This window comes from Dasypus novemcinctus, chromosome 9 (genome assembly GCF_030445035.2).
Source record: "Dasypus novemcinctus isolate mDasNov1 chromosome 9, mDasNov1.1.hap2, whole genome shotgun sequence".
NCBI lineage: Eukaryota > Metazoa > Chordata > Mammalia > Cingulata > Dasypodidae > Dasypus > Dasypus novemcinctus.
Window position 1 is genome coordinate 79,445,918 of NC_080681.1, and position 25,279 is coordinate 79,471,196.

At 38.6% G+C, this 25,279-nt stretch overlaps 1 protein-coding gene across 1 annotated transcript in view; it reads right to left on the reverse strand.

Annotated features, from left to right (window-relative positions):
- LOC101435536 (protein zyg-11 homolog B) overlaps positions 1 to 25,279 on the reverse strand; it is a 308,603-nt gene that overhangs the window by 5,247 nt on the left and 278,077 nt on the right. The window contains exons 22-26 of the mRNA XM_058303573.2: positions 15,559 to 15,720; positions 15,431 to 15,475; positions 11,054 to 11,248; positions 8,482 to 8,543; positions 7,987 to 8,084 (exon numbers count right to left, since the gene is read on the reverse strand). Of these exons, the coding sequence (XP_058159556.1) occupies positions 7,987 to 8,084; positions 8,482 to 8,543; positions 11,054 to 11,248; positions 15,431 to 15,475; positions 15,559 to 15,720 (562 nt within the window). The remainder of the gene's footprint in view (positions 1 to 7,986; positions 8,085 to 8,481; positions 8,544 to 11,053; positions 11,249 to 15,430; positions 15,476 to 15,558; positions 15,721 to 25,279) is intronic.

Below are 25,279 nucleotides of genomic sequence, written 5' to 3' on the forward strand. Positions count from 1 at the left end.
TGTATATTGCCATGTGTATTTGGATAAAGGTCTATTCAAGACTTTTTCCCATTTTAATTGGGTTGTCTTTTTATAGTTGAGTCATAACATCTCTTTATATATCATGGATATAAAACCCTTATCGGACATGTGATTTCCAAATATTTTCTCCCATTGAGTCACCTGCCTTTTCACCCTTTTGACAAAGTCCTCTGAGGTGCAAAAGTGTTTAATTTTGAGGAGAACTCATTTATCTATTTTATTTTATTGCTCGTGCTTTGGGTGTAGGGTCCAAGAACCCACTACCTACCAAAAGGCCTATTAAGACTTTTCCCTACATTTTCTTCTAGTGGTTCTATGGTCCTGGCGTTTACATTTAGGTCTTCGATCCACTTTGAGTTTATTCTTGTATACAGAGTGAGACAGGGGTCCTATTTTATTCATTAGGTTATGAATATCAGTTCTTCCAACACCATTTGTTGAAGAGGCTGTTTTGTCCAGTTAGCATGGCTTTGATAAGTTTGTCAGAAGCCACTTGGTTGTAGAGGTTAGGATTTATTTCTGGGTTTTCAATTCTATTCCACTGATTGATATGTCTATCTTTATTCCAATACCATCATGCTGTTTTGACCACTGTAGCTTTGTAATATGTTTCAAGGTAATGCACTGAAATTCCTCCCATGTTGCTCTTCTTTAATGGCATGATATTGGCTATTCAAATGAATTTGGTAATTTTGCCTTTTCTATTTCCGTAAAGTGGGCTGTTAGAATTTTGACTGGTATTGCATTGAATCTATAAATCAATTGACATTTATAGGATTGACATTTTCACAATGTTTATTCTTCCAGTCCATGAACACAGAAAGCCTTTCCATTTGTTTAGGTCTTTTTAAAATTTCTTTTAGCATTGTTTTGTAGTTTTCTGCATAAAGATCTTATACTGTTTTGGTTAAATTGATTCCTAGGTATTTAAGTCTTTTTGTTACTATTGTAAATGGAATTTTCTCCGATTTCCTCCTAAGATTGCTCAGTATTAGTGTACAGAAACATTACTGATTTTTCCATATTGTACTGGTATCCTGCTACTTTGCTGAACTTGTTTATTACCACTAGTAGTTTTGTGGTAGACATTTCAGCATTTTCTAAATATGGGATCATGTCATCTGCAAATGGAGTTTTACTTCTTTTCCTGTTTGGATACCATCTATCTATATCTATCTATCTATCTATCTACCTACCTACCTACCTATCTTACCTAATCTACCTATCTATCTATCTAATTGTCTAATTGCTCTAGCTAGAACGCCTAGCACAATGTTGAATAACAGTGGTCACAGTGGGCATCTTGTCTTGTTCCCGATATTAAGGAGAAAGCTTCCAAATGTTCCCCATTGAGTACAATGTTGGCTGTGGGTTTTTCATATATGCCTTTTATCATACTGAGGAATTTTCCTTCTATTCCTATCTTTCGAAGTATTTTTATCAAAAAGGATACTGAATTTTGTCAAGTGCATTTTCTGCATCGATCAAGATGATCATGTGTTTTTTTCTTTCAGTTTGTTAATGTGGTATATTATGTTAATTGACTTTCTTATGTTGAAGTAGCCTTACATACAAGGAATAAATCCCACTTGGTCACGTGGTCATGATGTATAAGTCTTTTGATATGCTGTTGGACTAAATTTTTAAAGTATTTTGTTGAGAATTTTTGCATACATGTTCATTAGAGGGATTGGTCTGTAATTTTCTTTTCTTGTAGTGTCTTCACCTGGCTTTGGTATTAGGGTGATGTTGGCTTCATAAAATGTGGTGAGGAAGTTTCCCTCCTCTTCAAATTTTTGGAATTGTTTAAACAGGATTGGTATTAATTCTTCTCAAAATCCTTGGGAGACTGGGAAGTGGATTTGGCCCAACGGATAGGGCGTCCACCTATCACATGGGAGGTCCAAGGTTCAAAGCCAGGGCCTCCTGATCCGTGTGATGAGCTGGCCCACCTGCAGTGCTGATGGTGCACAAGGAGTGCCATGCCACGCAGGGGTGTCCTCCGTGTAGGGGAGCCCCACGCACAAGGAGGGCCCCCATAAGGAGAGCCGCTCAGTGCGAAAAAAGTGCAGCCTGCCCAGGAATGGCGCCGCACACACGGAGAGCTGACGCAGCAAGATGACGCAACAAAAAAATAAGACACAGATTCTGGATGCCGCTGACTACAAGTGGACACAGAAGAACACACAGCGAGTGGACACAGAGAGCAGACAACTGGGGGGGGGGGGTGTGGGGAAGGAGAGAGAAATTAAAAAAAAAAAAGGGAAGCAGATTTGGCCCAATGGATAGGGCATCTGCCTACCACATGGGAGCTGCAGTTCAAACCCCGGGCCTCCTTGACTCATGTGGAGCTGGCCCATGCACAGTGCTGATGCGTGCAAGGAGTGCCCTACCACGCAGGGGTGTCTCCCATGTAGGGGAGCCCAACGTGCAAGGAGTGCATCCCGTAAGGAGAGCCACCCAGCGCGAGAGAAAGTACAGCCTGCCCAAGAAAGGCACCGCACACACGGAGAGCTGACATAACAAGATGATGCAACAAAAAGAAACACAGATTCCTGGTGCCATTGATAAGGATAGAATTGGTCACAGAAGAACACACAGTGAATGGACACAGAGAGCAGACAACTGGGGGGAGGGGGGAAATAAATAAATAAAAATAAATCTTTAAAAAAAAAAATCCTTGGTAGAATTTACCTGTAAAGCCATCTGATCGTGGGTTTTTCTTTCTTGGGAGATTTTTAATGATGGATTCAATCTCTTTAAATGTGATTGGTTTGTTAAGATCTTGTATTTCTTGTTGCATCAGTATAGACTGTGCATTTCTAGGAATTTGTCCGTTTCACCCAGGTTATCTAGTTTGTTGGCATACAGTTTTTCTAATATTCATTTTTTTTTAGAGAGAGACTTCTCTAATATTCTTATATGATCCTTTTTATTTCTATGAAGTCAGTCAAACTTCACCTCTTTTACTTCTAATTTCAATTATTTGTATCTTCTCTTTTTTTCTTTGTTGGTCTAGCTAAGTGTCAATTTTATTTATCTTCTCAAAGAATGAGCTTTGGGTTTTATTGATTTTTCTCTATTGTTTTTTCATTCTCACTTTCATATATTTCTGCTCTAATATTATTTCTTTTCTTCTGCTTGCCGTGGGAATGGTTTGCTTTTTGTTTGTTTTTTCTAGTTTCTCCATTTGTTCAGTTAAATCTCTGATTTTAGCTCTTTCTTATTTTTTAATATAGGCAGTTAGTGCTATAAATTTCCCTCTCAGGACTACCTTCACTGTAAGTTTTGGTTAAGTTGTGTTCCTATTTTCATTCATCTCAATATATTTATTAATCTCACTTACAATTTCTTCTTTGACCCACTGAAAATTCAGAAGTGTTTTGTTCAGCCTCCACACTTTTGCAAATTTACCTTTTTCCTATTACTGATTTCCAGTTTCATTCCATTTTGATTTGAGAAAGTGCTTTGTATAATTTCAGTCTTTTTATATTTATTGAGACTTGCATTGTTACCTAACATGTGCTCTATCCCAGAGAAAGTTCTATGATCTCTCGAGGAGAATGTATAACTTGCTGAATTTGGATGGAACGTTCTGTATATGTCTGTCAGGTCCAGCTCATTTATCATATTGTTCAAGTTCTCTGTTTCCTTGTTGATCCTCGGTCTAGTTGTTCTATTTCATGATGTGACTGGTGTGTTGATTTCTCCAACTATTATTGTAGAGATGTCTATTTCTCCCTTCAGTTTTACAAGTTTGCCTCATGTATTTTGGGGCACCCTGGTTAGGTGTATGGATACTTATGACTGTTATTTCTTCCTGGTGGATCTTCCCTTTTATTAATATATATTGGCCTTCCATATCTCTTATAATTTTTTTGCATTCAAGGTCTGTTTTGTACAATATTAGTATAGCTACTCATGCTCTTTTTTGGTTGCTATATGCATGGAGTTATCTTTTTCCAACCTTTCACTTTCAGCTGGTTTGTATCTCTGGGTCTAAGATGAGTCTCTTGCATGCAGCATATGGATGACTCATGTTTTTTAATCCATTCTGTCAGCCTATATCTTTTGATTGGGGAGTTTAATCCATTCACCTTCAAGAGTATTATTATAAATGCATTGTTTACTTTCACCATTTTATAATGTGGTTTTCACGTCATATCTTATTTTCCCCTGCTTTTTACAATTTTGTTTATCCTTTCTGCTATTCTTTCTTCTATACTCTCCTCCAAGCCTCTCTCTTCTTTCCTCCAGGCTCTAAGGCTTTCTTTAGTATTTCCTGCAAAAGTGGATTCCTTTTTACAAACTTAATTTCTGTTAGTTTGTGAATATTTTAAATTCACCTTCATATATGAAGGACAATTTTGCTGGATAAAGAATTCTTGGCTGGCAGTAAGTATTTCTTTTTCAGTATCCTGATTGTATCATATCACTATCTTCTTGCCTCCACAGTTTCTGGTAAGAAATCTGCACTGTCTTACTGGGTTTCCCTTATATGTGATGGCTTGCTTCCCCCTTGCTGCTCTCAGAATTTTCTCTTTATCTTTGACATTTAACATTCTGAGTAGTATGTGTCTTGGTCTATTCAGTTTTATTCTGACTGGGGAATGCTGCGCTTCTTGGACTTCAAGTTCATTTCCTTCATAAGAGTTGGGAATTTTTCAGCTATTATTTCCTTAAATACTCTTTCTGCACCTTTTCCCTCCTGTTCTCCTCCCTGAACTCCCATGACATGTATGTTGTTGTGTTTCACGTTATCATTCAGCTCCCTGATCCCTGCTCAATTTTTTCCATTCTTTTCTCTCTTTAATTCCAGCTGTTCTGTCTTTGGTATCACTTATTCTTTCTTCCATCATCTTGAGTCTGCTGTTGTATGCCTCTAATGTGGTTTTATTTTTTTTGGGTACCAGGGACTGAGAATTGAACCTGGGATTTCATGTGTGGGAAGTTGGAGCTCAACCACTGAGCCAAATTGGCTCCCCTGTGTTGGTTTTTTTTGGTTTATTTTGCTGTTATTTTTGTTTCTTTTAGGAGGCACTAGGAACCAAACCTAGTACCTCTCATGTGACAAGCAGGCGCTCAACCATTTGAACTACATCCACTCCCCTCTAATGTGATTTGTTTTGTTTTTTTTTTGAGAAGGAAAAAATAATTTATTGATTCGGGAGCTTTCTATTTCAAACCTGAGCCTCTAATGTGTTTTTGATCTCACCTATCATGCATTTCATTCCCATGAGCTCTATAAATCTTTTTAAAAAAAAACAAAACTGGGCTCTGGATCCAGTAATGGGTTGCAGACTGGTTTCCTATGCCTTGGGGAGAGAGGCTGTAAAGGCTAGAAAAAGCCTCTCTTACCTATTTACTTTTCATTTCTTCACATGCACTTCTTTAGACTACAAGCAGATGGTGCTCTTTGGCAGCCCTCTCAGTTCAATGCCCAGGTGGAATGTGTTTGCTGCAACATAGACTGGATCAGTGTGATAAAGGTTCTTGCCTGGAGGCTAAGTGCCTAGTATTTCAAACTTTCTTAGAGGCAGTTCTTTTGCTGGCAAGCAGTGTGGGGATGGCTGCTGACAGTAGCAGCTGCCACTTTTAACTCACAGTTTTGTTGTCATAATTCTTTTCCTTCGTCTCACTCTCTCTTCTGGGCAGTGTCCAGCCTTTCCTAGTGTCCTGAACCCTAGAAGATTTTTTTCCAGGCTATTTCTGCCTGTGCTCTAGCTATTTTTCTGAGAAAGAACAGTCCCATGTCTTTCTAATCCATCGTTTTCCTGGAAGTCAGTACCTGTTTTAACCTTGAAGATGCTATTATCTTCTGTGTCTCAGTTTTTTATCTGTAATATAGGAATAATAATAACACTATCCCTTATAGTTGTGAAAATTAAAGAACTTACCATACTGCCTGGTGTAAAATAAGTATTTAACTAAGAGCTAGTTATTGTTTAGAATTGTTGCTGTCATTGAATATACCAGAATCTGTTTCTGAGCCATTCTGATCCACTGATCTGCCTATTGTTTCACTCAGAGCACCTTTTCATAATAATATTATTTCATAATTATTTCATAATAATATTATTTCATAATAAGTGTCAGGGCAAGCTCCTAAAATCACGTTCCTTGACTAGTTTCTTTACTATTTATTCTATCAGATGAGCCTTAGAATAATTTTCATAAGCCCAATTTTATAACTATTTACTAAAATTGTATTATATCCATAAATTGAAAACATCTGTATCTTAATAAGATTTTCCATCTAGGAACAAAGAATGTCTCATAATTATTTCCGGCTTTAAAATTATTTCTCACAGTTTTCTTCATATAGGTCTCATTCCTTGTATGCCAGTTTGAGATTATTTTATGAATCCTAAAAAGAAAAAGATGATGTTTATTAACTAATCTATTCCTCTGGGTGCGATATCCTTCGATTGCACTGAATTCAGTTGAGGGGCCTTCAATTAGATTACTTGATAAGAATGCTTTAGGGCTTTTCATTGTACTACATCAGTGAGGTGTGACTCAGGTTGAGTCCCTGTCCCCTTGTTGGGCCTGATATAAATGGACACTCCCTGAGACACAGAAGAGAGAGCTCTGTCATTGTTGATTCTGCCAGGTGACAGAAAGGAGAAGACGCAAACAGCTTAGGCTCTGGGGAGAGAGAAGCCAATTGGCCTGACTCACAGACAGACTCAGATGGACAGACACACAAAAAAAGGGAACTGCCATGTTTGATTCTTCCATGTGAGAGAAAACATTCCAGTTTTGCCCATAGCTGAGCTGCAAGAACAGAAGCCCTAAGAGTCATAACAGAACAGAAGCCCTCCTGTCTAAGCCAGGAGACAGAGAACTACATGATAGCTTATGCATGAAGCCCAAAGAGGCTGGGCCCATGGAGCAGCTCAAGAGAAGATAGTGAGCCCTAAGTGGCAGGCTGAAAGGCAGAGATTGGTGGCCATCTTGCTTTACCACATGGCAACATGCAGCAATCAAGGGTAGCTGATGTTGGTGAGAAAGAATCTCTGCTAATACCTCAATTTGGACATTTTATGGCCTTGGAACTGTAAGCTTTTACCCCAAATAAATACCCTTTATAAAGTCAACACATTGCTAGTATTTGCATCGGCAGCCCTTTGGCAAACTAAAACAACTTGTTAAAGCCATTTTTACATATTTTGTATTTTCATTGATAATGTGAATGGTATCTTTAATCTTAATTACATTTGCTGATTTTTGCTGGTATTAGAAAACTATTGGTTTTCATATATTTACTGTATATCTAGCCAATATGCTAAATGTTCAATTCTAAAAAGCTCTCTTGGGTTTTCTAGTATAAAACCATAGCCTATTTTATATATAATAAAAGTGAGAATTTTTACAGAAATACTGAGGGCCAAAGGATCTTGACCAAAAGAATTCTGAAGGGGGAATTTAAAACAGCAAAACATGGAAAAAATTTACCTCCCTGGGAAATAACCCCTGGTGCCTGGCACCATGGCTTCATAGACCCATTACAAAGAAGCACATCTATATGTATCAACATAGAAAAAGTGTTCATGATAAATTTTTGAGTGATAAGAGCAAGCTGTGGAATAGCATATACAAAACAAGCCCATTTAAAAAAAATTTTTTTTCATATTATTTACTATCTATAAAATATATAGTATGTATACAGAAAAGCATCTGGAAGAACAATCATCAAATTCTTAACACTGTTTGCCTATGGGGAATAGGAATGGGAGCAAATTTTCTCTTTCCATATTGCTTAATATCTAACCCCATATATATAACAAATTTTATAGCTAATTTTTAAAACTAATATAAACTTTTTATCAGTGTCTTTAAAAAAAGGGGGGGGGAATTAAATTCAGAAGCTCCAGGTGAACAATTTCTCAACAATTCCATCTTGAATTTCAAGTCACATGGTACTATTGCCAGGTTTATTTGTTCCACATATTGAATACATACGATTTTTGCTGCAGACATGATACATGGCCCACAGTGCCCACAGCTGGACCTCTGGTTGAGAGAAGTTCCCAAGGAGTGGAAAAAATGCCTTGAAAGATCTAAAATGGTACAAAGAAAATGTCTTTTCAGAACTCAAGCGAATGTTCAGGGAGTATAATAGTAAGTTTTCAACATTTTCCCCTCAGGGTCAAATACTCACTGAGGCAAGTGTATTGTTGAGCATACAATGGGAACATCATTTAATAAACTGCATTCTGTATCATACACTATTCATTCAATATCTCATTTCACTTCTAATCTTGCACAGTCAGTGACATTTTACAGATGAGAAAACTGGGTCTCGTAGATTTTCTAAAAGTGATTTTCCCAATATCACAGAGAAACAGGATTTGACATAAGGCTATTTAGCTCTAATGCCTTATCAATGTATCAATTTATGTAGTGAGTAGACCGAGAACAAGCTTTAAGAAGAGTATTACATTATCATAAAATTACCTGTAGGTCACCAATGCTGCCATCTTACAACTTGAACCCGGCCAATTCTGGATAGTTGCATGCTATACAAAAAAAAGAGAAACCATGATTCTGGCATTGTATTCCACCAGTTTTAAAAGGTCATAACAAGCTATTTCATGGAATGTATAATCACATATATTTGAAAAAACATAAATTTTCAAAACAAATGAATAAATAAAGGTGCACCTACTTGCCAAAATAGCAATTAGGGGGCAATTATGTATATAGTATATAAACAAAACCATGTGGGAAAAATGCAACCAAAAAAGTGGGCTTCTGCTTGAAGATGGCAGGCAGTATACATTTACCTCTACTCCTTCCTCAAACCCCATTAACAGAATGGTAAAAATGATTTGAAGAAAAAAAGAAGACAAACACAGAAAGAACAAAGCAGATGACGAAATAGCAACTGCTTTAGCAGATCTAGTTCTAGCGGTTATCAAAAAACAACCCAATTTGGGGAACAGAATCCCCAAAAGACTTAGAAATTTGGCAGGCCCCGCCCCAGGTACTTCTAGAAATGAGTAAAGGAATTGAAAATAGGAAGATTGGTTGAAAGTATGTTTCCAAAACAAACTTCCAGATCTCTCCCACCCCTAACAAGAATTTCTGAACTGGGCAACTCCATTAATAATTGAGGGTGGGAGTACCAAACTGAAAACAGGAGAAATATGTGAAAATCTAAATACTTAATGTTGAGACCCCACCCAGTGCTCTTCCCCTGAGGGCTTTAGACTGTTAGCAGTCAAGCTTACAGTTTTCTTGCAGGAGAACAGATTTTTTTTCCTTCAGGTAAATTCCAAACAGTTCAGGGCAAAAGATCTAAAAACACTGACACTGAGGGATGCCTAATCCAGGTAACTCTAGTGCAGCTCACACTTAACAAGTTCCACCCATCTGCATACAACTTCTAAATAGCTTCTCTCTTAGGTAAGAATGGTCAGCTAAGGATCACCATATACTTAAAGAAACACTCTAAAATAAAGGAACAAAAACAAAACAGGAAAAAAAAGCAAGTTGGAGGAAACAAGAGACCTTGGAGGGAGAGGAAAATTTAAATTAAAAAATTAAACTATCATAATTAATATCTTTCAAGAAATGAGAGAAAACAGATATAGCAACCATGAAAAATGAATAGGATGTTGTATTAAAGAACCACTCAGAGAACAAAAAAGTTCTTGGAAATTTATCCAACAGAAGGGGTTAGAAGTTGAACCAAAAATAAAAAGGGGGTGGGGGGTAGGGGTGAAAGGTAGATAAAAGAAATGAAATAAGAGATTCCCAGAATTGGAAGAGACAAACTTCCAGCATGGTAAATATCCAACATGAGAGATGAAAATAAACGCCTATCAACACAAATCACTGATTTCTGAATAATGAAGACAAATATCTTAAATCTTCTAAAGAAAAATGGTGCAGGATTTCTCAATAGTGATATTGAAAAGCAGAAGACAATGGAACAATGTCTTTAAAATATTTCAAATCCAAAATTTTATACCTAACCTTTCAATCAATTAAATATGACAATAAAATAAAGGTCTTTTCTAACAAGTCTTAAAATTTCTCTCATGTATATCTTATTAGGAAGCTACTAGAGGATGTGCTCCAACAAAATGAGAAAGTAAACCAATAAACATGATGGCATGCAATCCAGGAAACAGGAAATTGAAAAACATGAGAGAGGCAAAGGGAATTCCCCCAAGATAAGAGTAAAGGATATCCTAGGATGACAGCAGTAGAACAGATATACAAAACAAGAAAACCAGACAGAATATAGACAGCTCTGGGAGAGAAGTCTCTAAAGAAATGAAATGGGCAGAGTATGTGTTAAATGTATTAAAAGCAGATTTGAAGCTGTAATATAGGGAAGAATGTATATAGAAAAAGTGAGAAAAATAATCTTCCAGGGAAGCGAACTTGGCCCAGAGGTTAGGGCGTCCGTCTACCACATGGGAGGTCCGCGGTTCAAACCTCGGGCCTCCTTGACCCGTGTGGAGCTGGCCCATGCACAGTGCTGATGCGCACAAGGAGTGCCCTGCCACACAGGAGTGTCCCTGCATAGGGGAGCCCCACGCGCAAGGAGTGCACCCCATAAGGAGAGCCGCCCAGCGAGAAAGAATGTCCAGCCTGCCTAAGAATGGTGCCGCCCACACGGACAAATGACACAACAAGATGACACAGCAAAAAGAAACACAGATTCCTGTGCCGCTGACAACAACAGAAGCGGACAAAGAAGATGCAGCAAATAGACACAGAGAACAGACAACCGGGGTGGGGGGGAAGGGGAGAGAAATCAATCAATCAATCAATCAATCAATCTTGAAAAAAAAAATCTTCCATTTCCCAAGTGGGAAACTGAATTGATAAATAATGCCTTAAAAACTGCAGTCAGGAAGTAGTACCAATATGTTATTTGGAGAATCTATCTTTTCTATATTTTTCCCATTTTTTACAATGAACACATATAACTAAAACTCTTAAGATTTGGAAAAATAAAATTTCTAATGAAGAGATTTGCAGTGGACTTTGCAAGTAGGAATGTTTTTTGTACCAGATCTTGGAGAAGAGCACTCCTCTGAAGGTTGCAGGATAGCCAGGGCTGTTTGTCACATGTCAGGTGGGCTATGATGCCTGCGGCAAAATAGCTGACTTCCATTTCTCTGCTATGAAGCAAACTGCTGATGTGCTTCACCACATCTTCAGTCACCAGCTTGAAAGCTAGCTCCTTGACTTCGGCTATGTTGTTCTACAAATCAGATGGAGCAGAGAATATTAGGGGCAGCAAAGGAGAGGATCTTTTCCCTTTCCTACTGTTCAATTCAGATACATTCAGAATACTGACTTCCTTCCTCCTCCCTATCAACTCGGCCAAATATCCACAATCCCACCCCTTGATGATGACGATGATAACAGACAAAAATGTCTTTTTACACCTTATCTCATGTAGTACTTAAAATAATTCTACAAAGAAACTTGACACTCAGGAAAACTAACTTGCCAGCTTCACAATTCTAATAACTGGTAGGACTACAACATAAATCCTGGCCCAACTCAAATATTTAACATTACTGGGGCCTACTATATGTTACATTACACCTTGAAGTTTTAACAATGAAAGGCAGTATTTTCTTTATTTTACAAATTGTATTAATTTTCTATGCTGCATAACATGTTAGCACAAACTTAGAGGCATTTGTTATCTCACAGTTTCTGTGGGTCAGGAGTCCAGGAATGGCTTAGCTAGGTCCTAGAATGGCTTAATCTGAGGTCTCATAAAGCTGAAAATGAAGTGTTGGCTGCAATGCATTCTCTGGAAGCTCAATTGGGGAAAAATCTGCTTCCAAGCTCACTCAAAGTGTTGGCAAAATTCATTTCCTTGTGGCTTAAGGAAGAGGGTTCTGTTTCTTGCTGGAGGTCACCCTCAACTTCTATAGGCTGCCTAAAGTTCCTTGCCATGTGGGCTTCTCCAACTACTTCCTTCATTAGCAGCTGGTTCATCAAATCCAGGGAGAAGGAGTTTCTCTAGCAAGTCTGCTAGTAAGACAGATTCATATATATATATATGAATATAATCACATTCATATATATATATATATATAAAATATAATCACAAAAATGGCATCCCATCACCTTTCCCAGTCTATTGATTAAAAACAAATCACAGATCCTGCCCATAGGTGAGGGGAGGCTAGAATTACTGGGTAAAACCTTAGGGTTTTTCTGCCACACAAAAGAAAAAAAACAAAGATTTGGAGAGGTTAAACAGTTGAAATGAACAAAGCATTAGAAGCAGATTTAGAATTTAATACCACATCTGTCAAGTACAAAGCCAGTGCTTCTGAAGCTGCTTTTAGGAAAGTACAGCCTAGAGACCAGTATTTTAAAAAGTGCATAGAGCACTACAGAAGCTGAAAGTGCACTGTTTGAAACACCGCCCCCCCTTTCCCAAAATCAGTTATGCACCTAACAAATACCGTATCTCTGTCAGATGGTAGCCCAAAATAAGGAAAAAAGAGAAGGCAGCACCCTCAGCATAACTGAGAAGGATACCTCAGTTGAGTCTCAAGGTTTTGCTTATAAACTCAGCAGAGATTACATTTATATTTATTTCTTTTTCAAAGAGTTTATAGAACAAAATGTCGGAAAGATGGAAGATACAGGAGAATGTGAATCTTCTTAATCCAGAGAAAGGTCCAGCTAGGCTGAAAGAAAAGGGACAACCTCATAAACTGTCGACATTCTGAGATTCTCTCAAAAAGATAAGTAGAAGATCCATTAGGTCAGCTTGTACTAAGACACTTAGTATTATATAGAATACAGCTGAGGTCTCAACCCTACCTTTCTGGCCTTATTTCCCATTGTTTTTCTCCTTCCCACATTCTTCTAAAATTTTGCCTATTCTTTTTTACAGTATCCCTGGAATTACTACATTTTCTTAACATGCCTAGCCAAAAATGACCTTTTCCCCTGCCTCCTTTACCCCTTCTTTCTACTTTTCTGAACTTTCCAGATTTCCAATAGTAAGCATTTATTCCTCTCTGTGAAGCCTTTCACATTTACTATTTCAAGGCCCATATGTGTTAAGGATACAAAGAGTATAAGACAGTTCTTGTTCTCAAGGAGTTCATGATCACTTAGTATCAAAGGCTCCCACTGGACTTTGTGCCACTTAAGCAATTTGTAAACATGCCTAACACCATCTCCCCAAAGTTGTTAGCTCTATTCACTTGATGTTTTATATATATCTCTGTCTCGTACAGCAAGGTAGAAATTTCTCAATTATGAAACAGTATGACTGAGAGGTAGTACAGAAGTCTAAAGAAAGAAATTGCTCAAAAATTGATTGCCTTGATGAAGGGGAAGTATAGAAAGTGGTTAATATCAGAAGTTCTGGAGCTGGGCTACCTTGGTTTGAATTTTGATTCTGCCTTTTACTTGCAGGGTAACAGAATAAATTATACATCTGTGACTGAGAGTCTATAATTACAATGTATGGTACACAATAAAACATGCCACAATTTCTCCTATCCCTGAGTGAATAATCCTTAGCAATATGACTTTCCTGCTCTTCTTATCAAGGGGTGGTATCTGCTTCTCCACCTTCTTTAATCTGGGCTTAACCATGTATAAATATATTTTTAATGTATTTCTCTCCCCTTCCCCGCCCCCTCACCCCCACCAGTTGTCTGCTCTCTGTGTCCATTTGCTGTGTGTTCTTCTGTGTCTGCTTGTATTCTTGTCAGCGGCACCTGGAATCTGTGTCTTGTTTTGTTGCATCATCTTGCTGTATCAGCTCTCCGTGTGTGCAGCACCACTCCGGGGCAGGGTGCACTTTTTTTTTCCGCACAGGGCAGTTCTCCTTACGGGGTGCACTCCTTGTGCGTGGGGCTCCCCTACGCAGGGGACACCCCTGCATGGCATGGCACTCCTTGTGTGCATCAGTACTGCTTGTGGGCCAGCTCATCACATGGTCAGTAGGCCCTGGGTTTGAACCTTGAACCTCCCATATGGTAGGTGGATGCCCTATCCTTTGGGACAAATCTGCTTCCCTTATCCATGTATATTAGTATTAGTCAGCCAAAGGGGTGCTGATACAAAGTACCAGAAATCTGTTGGCTTTTACAGAGGGTATTTATTTGGAGTAAAACTTACAGTTATAAGGCCCTAAAGATTCCAACTCAAGGCTGCTTTCTCACCGAAGTCTGCTGCCATCTCTTCCTGGTCTCTCCTTCCTTTCTTCCTCTAAAGCATGGGTTCTTAACCTTTTTTTGTTCCACAGACCCCTTTGCCAGTCAGGTGAAAACTATGGACCCCTTACTAAGTCCACACTATACTGTGTATTATTTAATAAATATATCACACTCACACCAACACACCCCCACAAGAATAATGTTTTTTTGAATTTCAATTCAAGCTCACGGATCCCTTATTAAGAACCCCTGCTTAAGGGTCCGTGGGCCCAACTTCTCCTGACCTCACAGTGGGCTGGGATAGGGCTTGTTTCTCAGGACTTCCTGTATCAGTCTGGCATAAAGCTAGTTTCTTTCCCAGCCTTATCAGCTGCTCTTTTCTCTTCAACTGCAAACTATCAGGGAAATGGCTCATCTTTCCCCAGTGCCCAGGGATCAAAATGACAGAGCTATCTTCTCTTCCATGTATATGGAGTTCTCTCTCTTCATGTGTGTCTTCTTGAGTGAGTGTATGTTTACATCAGCCCACCAAAGGGGCGGGGACTCAATCCTGATCATGTCTTACTGATATGGTTGAATCAAAGCCCTAATCTTAACAGGTAATTTAATTAAGACATGTCAGCTAAACTAATGCATTCAAAGGGTATCACACCCAGAGGAATAGGTTACAGACAAAATCTCACTTTTGGGGATTCATAAATAATCTCAAACTGCCATACCATGTAACTTGCTTTGGCCAATGGGACATTAAATGTAACACAGCAGAGGTTTAAGAAGCACATGCTACAGTCCCTGAAACTACCATGCAAAGAAGCCCAAGCTAGCATACTGGACAAACAAGGTCCAGTCAACAGCCAGTACCAAATGCCAGGTGTCAGAATCATGTCATCATAGACCATCCAGCCCCATTAGAGCTATCTGATGACTCCAGCTACATGCAGAACCCCAGGGGAGACCAGCAGAAGAACTGTAGAGCTTTGTCCAGCCCAAACTGTTGACCCATAGAATCATTAGTAAATAAAATGGTTGTTGCTTAAAGCGACTAAGTTTGTTTGCAGCAAGAGATGACTGATATACAATGGTCTTTACTTTATAAGGGTGATGTGAATATTAAATGAGTTAATACAGGGAAATTGCTTACAACAGTGCCTAGCACAAAATAGGTACTACATATGTATTAGATTAGTTGCCTTCTTTTTTTAATGTAATTAGAATTAACTCATAACAATTCACCTTACCAAAAGGCCAAGTACTTTGCTTTGTATTGCTGAATTGGAAAAAGTCTGCCAAAAGAAAAAATGCACAGCTTAGTTATGTCATTATGAAGAAATGAACCTTACACATAAACTCAATTTTCCCTTCCTACCTCCAAGACTTGGATGAAGATTGCCAATCCTTGGTTGTCAATAAAATGCTTACAGGCAGCTGGAGACTCATCTGTAAGATTCCAAAGTGCTTTCAAAGCAAACAAGAAGGTGACATCATCCAAATTCTCAGTAGTCTTTTGTTTTACTATGGCTAGAAGTTCCTAAAAACCAAAGAGACAGGGAGTTAGACGTCCTGATAACTGACTCAGTTCCATACATGGAAAACAAAAGTTAAGAAGAGCATAAGAGAGAAGACCTAAGATGGCAACAGAGTAGGAAGCTCTAACAATCAGCTCACCCCAAAGGGCAACTAATAATCAGCCAGAATCTGTCTGGATCAACTGTTTGGGGGACCCTGCACACCAGAAGAACACAGTGCACCAACCAGGAAAGAAGAGAGAAAGCTAACCATCTGCAGTGAAGATTCATGAGTAGATTCCCCCACATTGCAGAGGTGGTTGCCCAAGCCCCACTGGTGAGGCGAGCCACCTCCAAACAAACTGACTGACTGGAAGCAAATGCTCTCTTTCCCGAAAGCAGGGGAGGAGAAGTGGCCTACACCAACTATAGTTACTGACCGGCAAACTTGGCTACCTGGATTCCAATCTCGAGCACAGCTGAGATTTAAACCTGCTGAAGGCACAAGAAACCAGCAGCATTTGTGCTGTACACTGGTCCCACATGGTAGTAGAGATCAGATCCAGCACTCCCAGTTTGGAAAGGCACTGCTTAGGCTCTCCCCCCATCTAGTGGGAGTGGAAATTGGGTACACTGTAAACAGTTCTCAGGGTAGAGTAGACAGATCCACACTGGGTCCCAGGAGGGAAAGAGAAGCTTGCATTCTTTCATGGAAATGTGGGCAGATTTACCCTGCCCACCTTAAACAGCTGCTGCATTCTCATCCCTAAGGTGCCCCAGGAAGGAGAGGAACTAAGAGTAGTCTGATCACACTCTTTCAAGACAGTACAAGCAGAGTCACCTCACCTACCTGGCGAGATGAGGGAGTAGTACAGAGGGTGGCAGTTTATCAGAAAACTCACATCTCAGGGGCTGGGAGCTGCAGAAGTTTCATCCTGGGTAGGTTGGCAATCTCAGCAACAACCAGCCCCTACCAAGAGCTAAATCAGCTGAGAATTGAAGGCACAGAATAACCTTAGGCAGCAGGGAACAACTGGATAAAGAATGCTACCTGCTGGGTACTTTAGGAAACCCTAGTTTTGGGGGAAACATTAAATAGAAAATTGGAAGGCTTTCAGATCTCTTCTCCAGAGCACATTAGAATCGATCTACACTCCCTTCATAGATGCCCTGAGCCTGTTTTGACTGGGAAAGAAGAGCTGGGAATGTGATTTCAGGGGGATCCATCTTCCAGAATTAGCCCTCTAGGAAAGAGCAGCAAGAGAAGACAAAAGAAATATTAAAAACATACAGAAATAAAAAGAAAAAAAAATTATATATATATATACACACACACACACACAGAAGTGGGGAACAGGTATAGCTCAGTAGTTGAGCACCTGCTTCCATGTACAGGGTCCCAGGTTCGATTCCCGGTATCTCCTAAGAAATATGTATATGTATATATATGTATATGTATGTGTATATATATACACTAAAGCAAATAAAAAACAAACAGAACAGATTAACATTCATGGAGCGGGAACAAAGGAAGTTTTAGCAAAAAACCAACCAATAAGAAAGCCATCGGTGAAAGAGAGACTGAGTACAGAATAAGCACATAAAAAAATCAGCTACCAAGGTAACAGCAAGTAATTATAAGAAAAACTAAGAAACAGGAAGATCTGGTCCAGCCAAAGGAACAAATTTGACCTTCAGAAGAAACACAGGATTTGAGACAGATATCCAAACAAATCTCCTTTTTTTTTTCAAAGATTTATTTACTTAATTCCCGCCTCCCCCGGTTGTCTGTTCTCTGTGTCTATTTGCTGCGTCTTGTTTCTTTGTCTGCTTCTGTTGTCGTCAGCGGCTCAGGAAGTGTGGGCGGCGCCATTCCTGGGCAGGCTGCACTTTCTTTCACGCTGGGCGGCTCTCCTTACAGGTGCACTCCTTGCGCGTGGGGCTCCCCTACGCGGGGGATACCCCTGCGTGGGGGGGGGGTACTCCTTGCGCGCATCAGCACTGCGCATGGGCCAGCTCCACATGGGTCGAGGCGGCCCGGGGTTTGAACTGCGGACCTCCCATGTGGTAGACGGACGCCCTAACCACTGGTCCAAGTCCGTTTCCATCCAAACAAATCTCCTTAATAAGTTCAATGAGATGGCTAAAGAGATTAAGGATATTAAGAAGACACTGGTTGAACACAAAGACGAATTTAAAAGTTTGCAAAACAAAAAAAAAGTAACAGATCTTATAGGAATGAAAGAAACAATGGAAGAGATTAAAAACATTGGAGGCATATAAGAGATTTGAATTGGCTGAGGACAGAATAACTGAATTGGAGGACAGAGCATATAAATTTGAAAAGACAAAAGATAAGAATGGAAAAAATGGACAGGGAGACTTCCAGTAAGATGGCAGATGCCAAAGACAAAGGACTTTCTTCTCTCCCACAAAAATAGCTACAGGACAGGAAGAAACAGCCAGGGAAAAAATCTTCTAGGTATTCGGACATCAGGGGAAGACCGGACACAGCCCAAATGAAAGGCAGGTAAAGTAAAAGAATTGCAATTACAAAGCTGTGAGTAAAAAGTCACAGCTGCAAATGCCAGCATCCTCCCCTACAATATAAACACTTCTGAATTCTCAGGCCTTGGGAATGGTGGACAAAGGGGGCCCCAGGAAACCATCTCCCCAGGAAAGGGGAAAGAAAGGGACACAGTGTAAGGCTGACTCAGCTTTTGATCTACAAACTTGGTCTGCTGTGTCCCACCAGCCCTTCCAGGCCAAGTGGGCCATGGCACTGTTTACCCTGGGACCCAGAAAGGGACTAAAGAGATCAACCCTTTCAATTTTCCTCTTTACTGAAAGGGACTGGATGCTGAGGGGAGTGGAATTACTTCCTACCCAGGAAAGAAGAGGGGACTGCCAGCAAGAGTGGAGAACTGCCTCTCAGAAAGTCTGAATTACAGGACACTTAGCCTCCAGGCAGGTACCTCTGTCATCATGACCCAGTCCGTGCTGTAGCAAACACACTCCAACCAGGCACTGACCTGAGAGGGCTGCCAAAGGGCACCATCTGCTGGCAGACCAAAGAGGTGCATATGAGGAACTTAAAAATAAGTGAGAGAGGCTTTTTCTGGCCTTTACATCCCTACCCAAATCTCTAGGAAGCAGGCCTGCAAACCATTATTGGGTCCAGGGCCCAGAAATGAGCAACAGGGACAGTCCTAAACACCCAGAACAGGTTGAACCAAAAATCAAAGAAGAGCAGTAACATACAGCATCCTGCCACTAAAACCCTACAAAGGAGAAATCTAGCATCTGAGTAAACTCATCACCCTAATCAGATGCCTAGACATCAGCAAAAAAATTACAACTCACACTAAGAAAATGGAAGAAATGGCACAAAGAAAAGGAACATATCAAAGCCCCAGAAGAGACACATGATTTGAGATAACTAATAAATGAGATACACACAAATTTCTAAAATAAATAAAGAACATCAAGAAGATGCTGAGGGAACACAAAGAAGAATTTGAGAACTTGAATAAAAAGTAACAGAACTCATGGGAATTAAAGATACAATAAATGAGATAAAAAACACATTAGAGGGAAGTAGACTTGGCCCAGTGGTTAGGGCGTCCGCCTACCACATGGAAGGTCTGTGGTTCAGACCCTGGGCCTTCTTGACCCATGTAGAGCCGGCCCATGTGCACTGCTGAAACGCACAAGGAGTTCTGTGCCACGCAAGAGTGTCCCCCACGTAGGAGAGCCCCATGCGCAAGGACTGCCCCCCATAAGGAGAGCCACCAAGCGCGAAAGAAAGTGCAGCCTGCCCAAGAATGGTGCCGCACACACGGAGAGCTGACACAACAAAATAATGCAACAAAAAGAAACACAGATTCCTGGTGCCACTGATAAGGATAGAAGCGGTCACAGAAGAACACACAGTGAATGGACACAGAGAGCAGACAACTGGGGGGGAGGAATGGAAATAAATAAATTTAAAATAATAATAAATCTTAAAAAAAAGAAAAAAAGAAATGGCCTCTGAAAGTGAACAAATAAAAGAACAGATGTAGAATGGAAAAAATTGAACAACGTCTTTGGGAACTAAATGACAGCAAGAGATGTGCAAACATACATGCCATGGGTGTCACAGAAGGAAGAGGAGGGAAAAGGGGCAGAAGGAATATTTGAAAAAATAATGGTAGAAAATTTCCCAACCCCATTGAAGGACATGGATATCCATGTCCAAGAAGCACAACATACTCCCGTCCAAATAAATCCAAATAGACCAACTCTGAGACACATACTCATTAGAATGTCAAATGCCAAAGACAAAGAGAGAATTCTGAGAGCAGCAAGAGAAAGCAATGCAGAACATATAAGGGATACCCAATAAGATTTAAGTGCCGATTTCTCATCAGAAACCATGGAAGCAAGAAGACAGTGGTATGATATATATAAGATAAGGCAAGAGAAAAACTTCCAGCCATGAATCTTATATTCAGCAAGACTGTCTTTAAAAAATGAGGGATGAATTTAGAATATTCAGATAAACAGAAACTGAGAGAGTTTACAACCAAAAGACTGGCTTTGCAGGAAATACTAAAGGTGTGCTAAAGCCTGAAATTCTTTTTCAGAAGAGAGAGGCTTGAAAGAGTCTAGAAATGAAGATTATATCAGTAAATGTAACTAAAAGTGTTAAAAAAAAGTGGTGAAAATAAAATATGACAGATAAAACCCAAATATTTAGGAATAAACTTAGCCAATGATATAAAGTACTTGTATTCAGAAAACTACACCTCATTGTTAAAAGAAACAAACAAAAAAGACCTAAATAATTGGAAGAACATTCCATGCTCATGGATTGGAAGACTAAATATCATTAAGATGGCAATTCTACTCAAATTGATTGATATACAGATGCAGTGCAATCCTCATAAAAATTCTACCAGCATTTAAAAAATAAATGGAAAGCACAATTATCAAATTTATTTGGAAGGGTAAGGGGTCCTGAATAGCCAAAAACATTCTAAAAGAGAAAAACGAAGTTGGAAGACTTTTACTTTCAGACTTTTAAATCATATTACCTAACAACAGGGGTAAAAACAGCCTGGTACTGGCATAAAGACAGACACAAAAACCTATGGAACTGAACTAATGGTTCAGAAACAAACCCTCATATCTAGGGTCAAGAGATATTTGACAAGCCTGTCAAACCCATCCAGCTCAGGCAGAACAGTCCATTCAACAAATGGTGCTGGGAGAACTGGATATCCATAGCCAAAAGAAGGAAAGAGGACCCCTACCTCACACCTTATATAATAAATCAAAATGGAACAAAAACCTAAATATAAAAAGAACCAGAAAGCTTCTATTTTCTTTTTTCCATAAAGCTTCTAGAAGAAAACACAGTAAAGTATCTTCAATACCTGGTGGTAGGTGACGGATTCTTAAAGGAGATAAAGAGGAGGACTGATATGGAATACTGATATAGAAGTTTTAATTAATTTTACTGTGAAAGTGTGGAAATGTATAGAGTTGATGGTAACACCTGGTTGGTTTATAAATGGGAATGTGACTGAAAAGGATAGTCTAGGGATATAAATGTCAATTGACAGAAAGCTAGAGAATAATTTAAGAACTGAATAACACAGTAAACCCAGAGGTGGATGAGAATTGTGGTTGATGATACAGATGCAAGAGTGTCCTTTGTGATATAGTGCAGATATACATCATTATTGCAGGGTGATGAGAATGTTAAGCATGGGAAAATACAACTGGAATGACCTATGGACTGTGATTAACAATAATAATGTAATAATCATGTATCTATGCCAAAGATGTACTTTGTTGATAGCAGGGGAGTATAGAAAAAGTGTGCCTAATATATTCTACGGACTTGGTAATAAGCTGATATTATATCATAATCTGTAACAAATGTGCCACTGTGGTGTGGTGATCTAAGGGGTATTGTATGGGAATTCTGCACATGTGCATGATTGTTCTGTAAGTTTACAACTTCTGTCATAAAAATATATTTCAAAAGTAATAATAGGGTGGGACTAGGGAAAAATACACCAAATATAAGGACTACAGTTAGTAGTAAGATTTTGGTGATATTCTTTCATAATTTGTAATAAATGTCTCATAATAATGCAAGGTGTTGGTGGGTTAATGTATGGGACCCCAGTATGTTAAGCATGTTTGTTTTGTAAGTTCACGACTTTTACTAGATACTTATTGTTTATGTATGTTCACATATAAATGGTATAAAAATAATAATAGATGGGTTGGGGGAAAAATACACCAAATGTAAGATACTTTTGTTAGTAATGTTTTAAGGATGCTATTTAATCATTAGTTAAAAATGTTTTACAACAACGCAAGGTATTGATGGTAGGATGAGGTATGACAGCCTTGTAAGATATTATGTATGTTTGTTTTGTAAGTTTACAACTATTACTATAACTTATTGTTTATGTATATTTATGTATGAATGATATACTTAAATGAAATAAAAATTTTTGCTAAGTGAAAGATATCATATTCTATTCAAGAACTATTGTGGTTAGTAATTGAAGAAAATGTCGCATTGGTGTGGAACAATTGGCCATGGTGGCTGCTGGGTGTGGGGAATGGGAGGAAGAGATGAGATGTGGAGGCATTTTCGGGACTTGAAGTTGTCCTGGGTGGTGCTGCAGGGACAATTACCGGACATTGTAGATCCTCCCATGGCCAACTGGATGGAACGAGGGAGAGTGTGGGCTATGATGTGGACCACTGACCATGAGGTGCAGCCATGCTCAGAGATGTATTCAACAAATGCAAGGAATGTGTCATGATGATGGAGGAGAATGTTGCTATGGGGGAGTAGTGGGGTGAGGGGGTTGGGGGGTACAAGGGAACCTCATACTTTTTTAATGTAATATTTTAAAAAATGAATAAATACATAATATTTTAAATTCCAAAAAAAAAGAAAGATATCAGACACAAAATACTACATATTATATGATTCCATTTATATAAAATATAAACATAAATCAATTTATAAAGATGAAATTAGATTAGTGGTTACGTAGGGCTGGGGAAAGGATGCTAAGGGGTGTGGAGTTTTTCTTTTTAGGGTAATGAAATTATTCTTAAATTTTTTTGTGGTGATGAATGCACAACATTTTAATTATACTAAAAGCCATTGATGACAGACTTTGGATTGTTCATATGGTATGCAAATGTATCTCAATAGAGCTGCTTAATGAATAAGTAAGGAATTGTGCAAGAAAAGCAATAATTAGCAGCGATGTACAGCCGGGTAAACAGAGAGATTGAGAGGTGAAGAATTTTTTAATTTGTTTTTTGTTTATTATTATTTAAATGAAAATGCTCTAATAATGACTGAAGTGATGAAAGCACAACTATGTAATTATACCAGATACCACTGATTGTACATGTTGGATGAACTGTATACTTTAATGTGTGTCAATAAAATTGATGTTAAAAAAAAAAAGATTAAGTGCAGATTTCCCATCAGAAAACATAGAGGCGAGAAGGCAGTGGTATATATATTAAAGGTTCTGAAGGAGAAAGAAGAGCTTTAGAATCAAACCTGGGTTATAAACCCAAGTTCCACAACTCAATAGATGGGGGATCCATTTACTTCTGCAAAATGAATTAAAACTACCTCCTAGGCTTTTTATGAGGATTAAATGGAAAAAAACAACAACAAAGTTTAATGAGCACTAGTATAGTTCTAGCACTAGTCTAGTTCTTGGTGCTTAGTAATAACATTCATAATCAAGTATATAACAGCAATTCTGTTATTCATTTATCCAGAATGTTTAGTTAATATCTTCTATAAGTCAGGCATTTATTCAGGTAGGTGAGACAGATTTTTTTTAAAGTTGATTTTTTTCTCAACTAAATGAAAGAATTGTTAAGTTTTCTTAAGTCTTCTGAAGGTAACATTCAAAAGTCTAAGAATGAGTAAATAAATAAATAAATAAATTTTTAAAAAATCAAAAGTCTAAGAATTTACTTTTAAAAGGGTAGGCAAGGGAAGCCTCCATATAAAAGTAATACATAAAATGAAACCAGAAGAAAAAGAGGATAAACCAGTCAAACAAGGAATGGGCATCTGCAATGTTTTGAGGCAAGAAAATTTGCTATTCTAGGCTACTGAACACGTACGTCAATGTGGCTAGAACGCAATGCCAGTATTGTAACCATATAACCTAAAAGCTCAAGAAAATGACTGGGGCTCACTTTAATATAGACTCCAATGTCCCATTTTAGATCAGAATATTTCTAGACACAAGTTAAGCTAATATTTATGCTCTACTTTCTTTCAGGCATACTGGACTGCCATGCAAGAGGAAAAACACAACCATTTTCACTTGACTATCTAATAAAATAAAAGCTCTAAACAAATCAGAGTAAGTCTGTTTACAGGAGAAATTAGACCACTTCAAATAAATTTACCGGACCAGAAAAGAATATCACAAAATAAATAATCACAAAAATAAAGTAATAAGAGCCAAGAGGAGAGAGGAGGAAAAAGTGGCAAATGGGTAGCAGACAAGGTTGGTGACACTGAGCTGCCAGCCTTGCGCAGCTGATAGGGTAAACACAAGCAAGGCAAAAAAGGGAACAGAGAAAGCATGGCTGACCCAGGAACTACTATGGCCAGGCCCATGCCTAGATGCTTTATATACTTTATCTTCATGACACTCAAATTAACTGTGAGCTGCTACTACTACGACTACTACTGTCCCCATTTTTCAGATGAAGAATCTAAGATCCCAAGGAGTAAGCAAATTAGCCAAGGTCATATGGGTAGTAGGCGGCTAAGCCTGGTCAGTCTTAATCTAGAGCCTGAGTCCTTGGCACCACTACATAAAACTGCTTCTCCTACATTACCTACTGCTCTTCCCTCTGTGTTACTTTCAGCCCTTGGTTAACTGTCTTGCTTTCCATATCTATTTCTTTTACCATCCCCAGCAACTTCGATATCCCTCTATCACATTATCTTGTTAAACACCTACCTTAGTTAATTAAAATGCACTATCAGTCTACTTTTTGTCTCCCCCAAAACATCTGAATATTGAAAGAGACTGACTGCTCTCACTTCCAACATCTGTTCATAAATCTCAAATGAAATTGCAACTGTCCCTGGCAATCCTACTATATTTCTCAATGTATATTCTCTACACTCCTATGTCATTCTTCTCTTTCCTCAAATTTTAACCATCTTCTCACTTCATCTCGTTTTTCAATGAGAACTATACTTTCTCTTCCTAACAAAATCTACCTACTTGCACTTAAACCAATGAACTTTCCCTTCGCTCTTGCTCCAATCTAAAGCCAACCTCTTTCTGCTTTAGATTCAATCCCTGCACACAAAAATATCTGGCACCAAAATTAGTTTACTTTGTTTTGCCTATGCATCAATTTCCCCCTTTCATCAGAATCATTCTCATTTATCATAGAATATACCTTAATACCTTAATAATTCATTTTAAAACAAATCAACAAAACTCTTTTTTAAAGATTTATTTTTTATTTATTTATTTCCCCTTCCCCCTGCTTCGCCCCAGT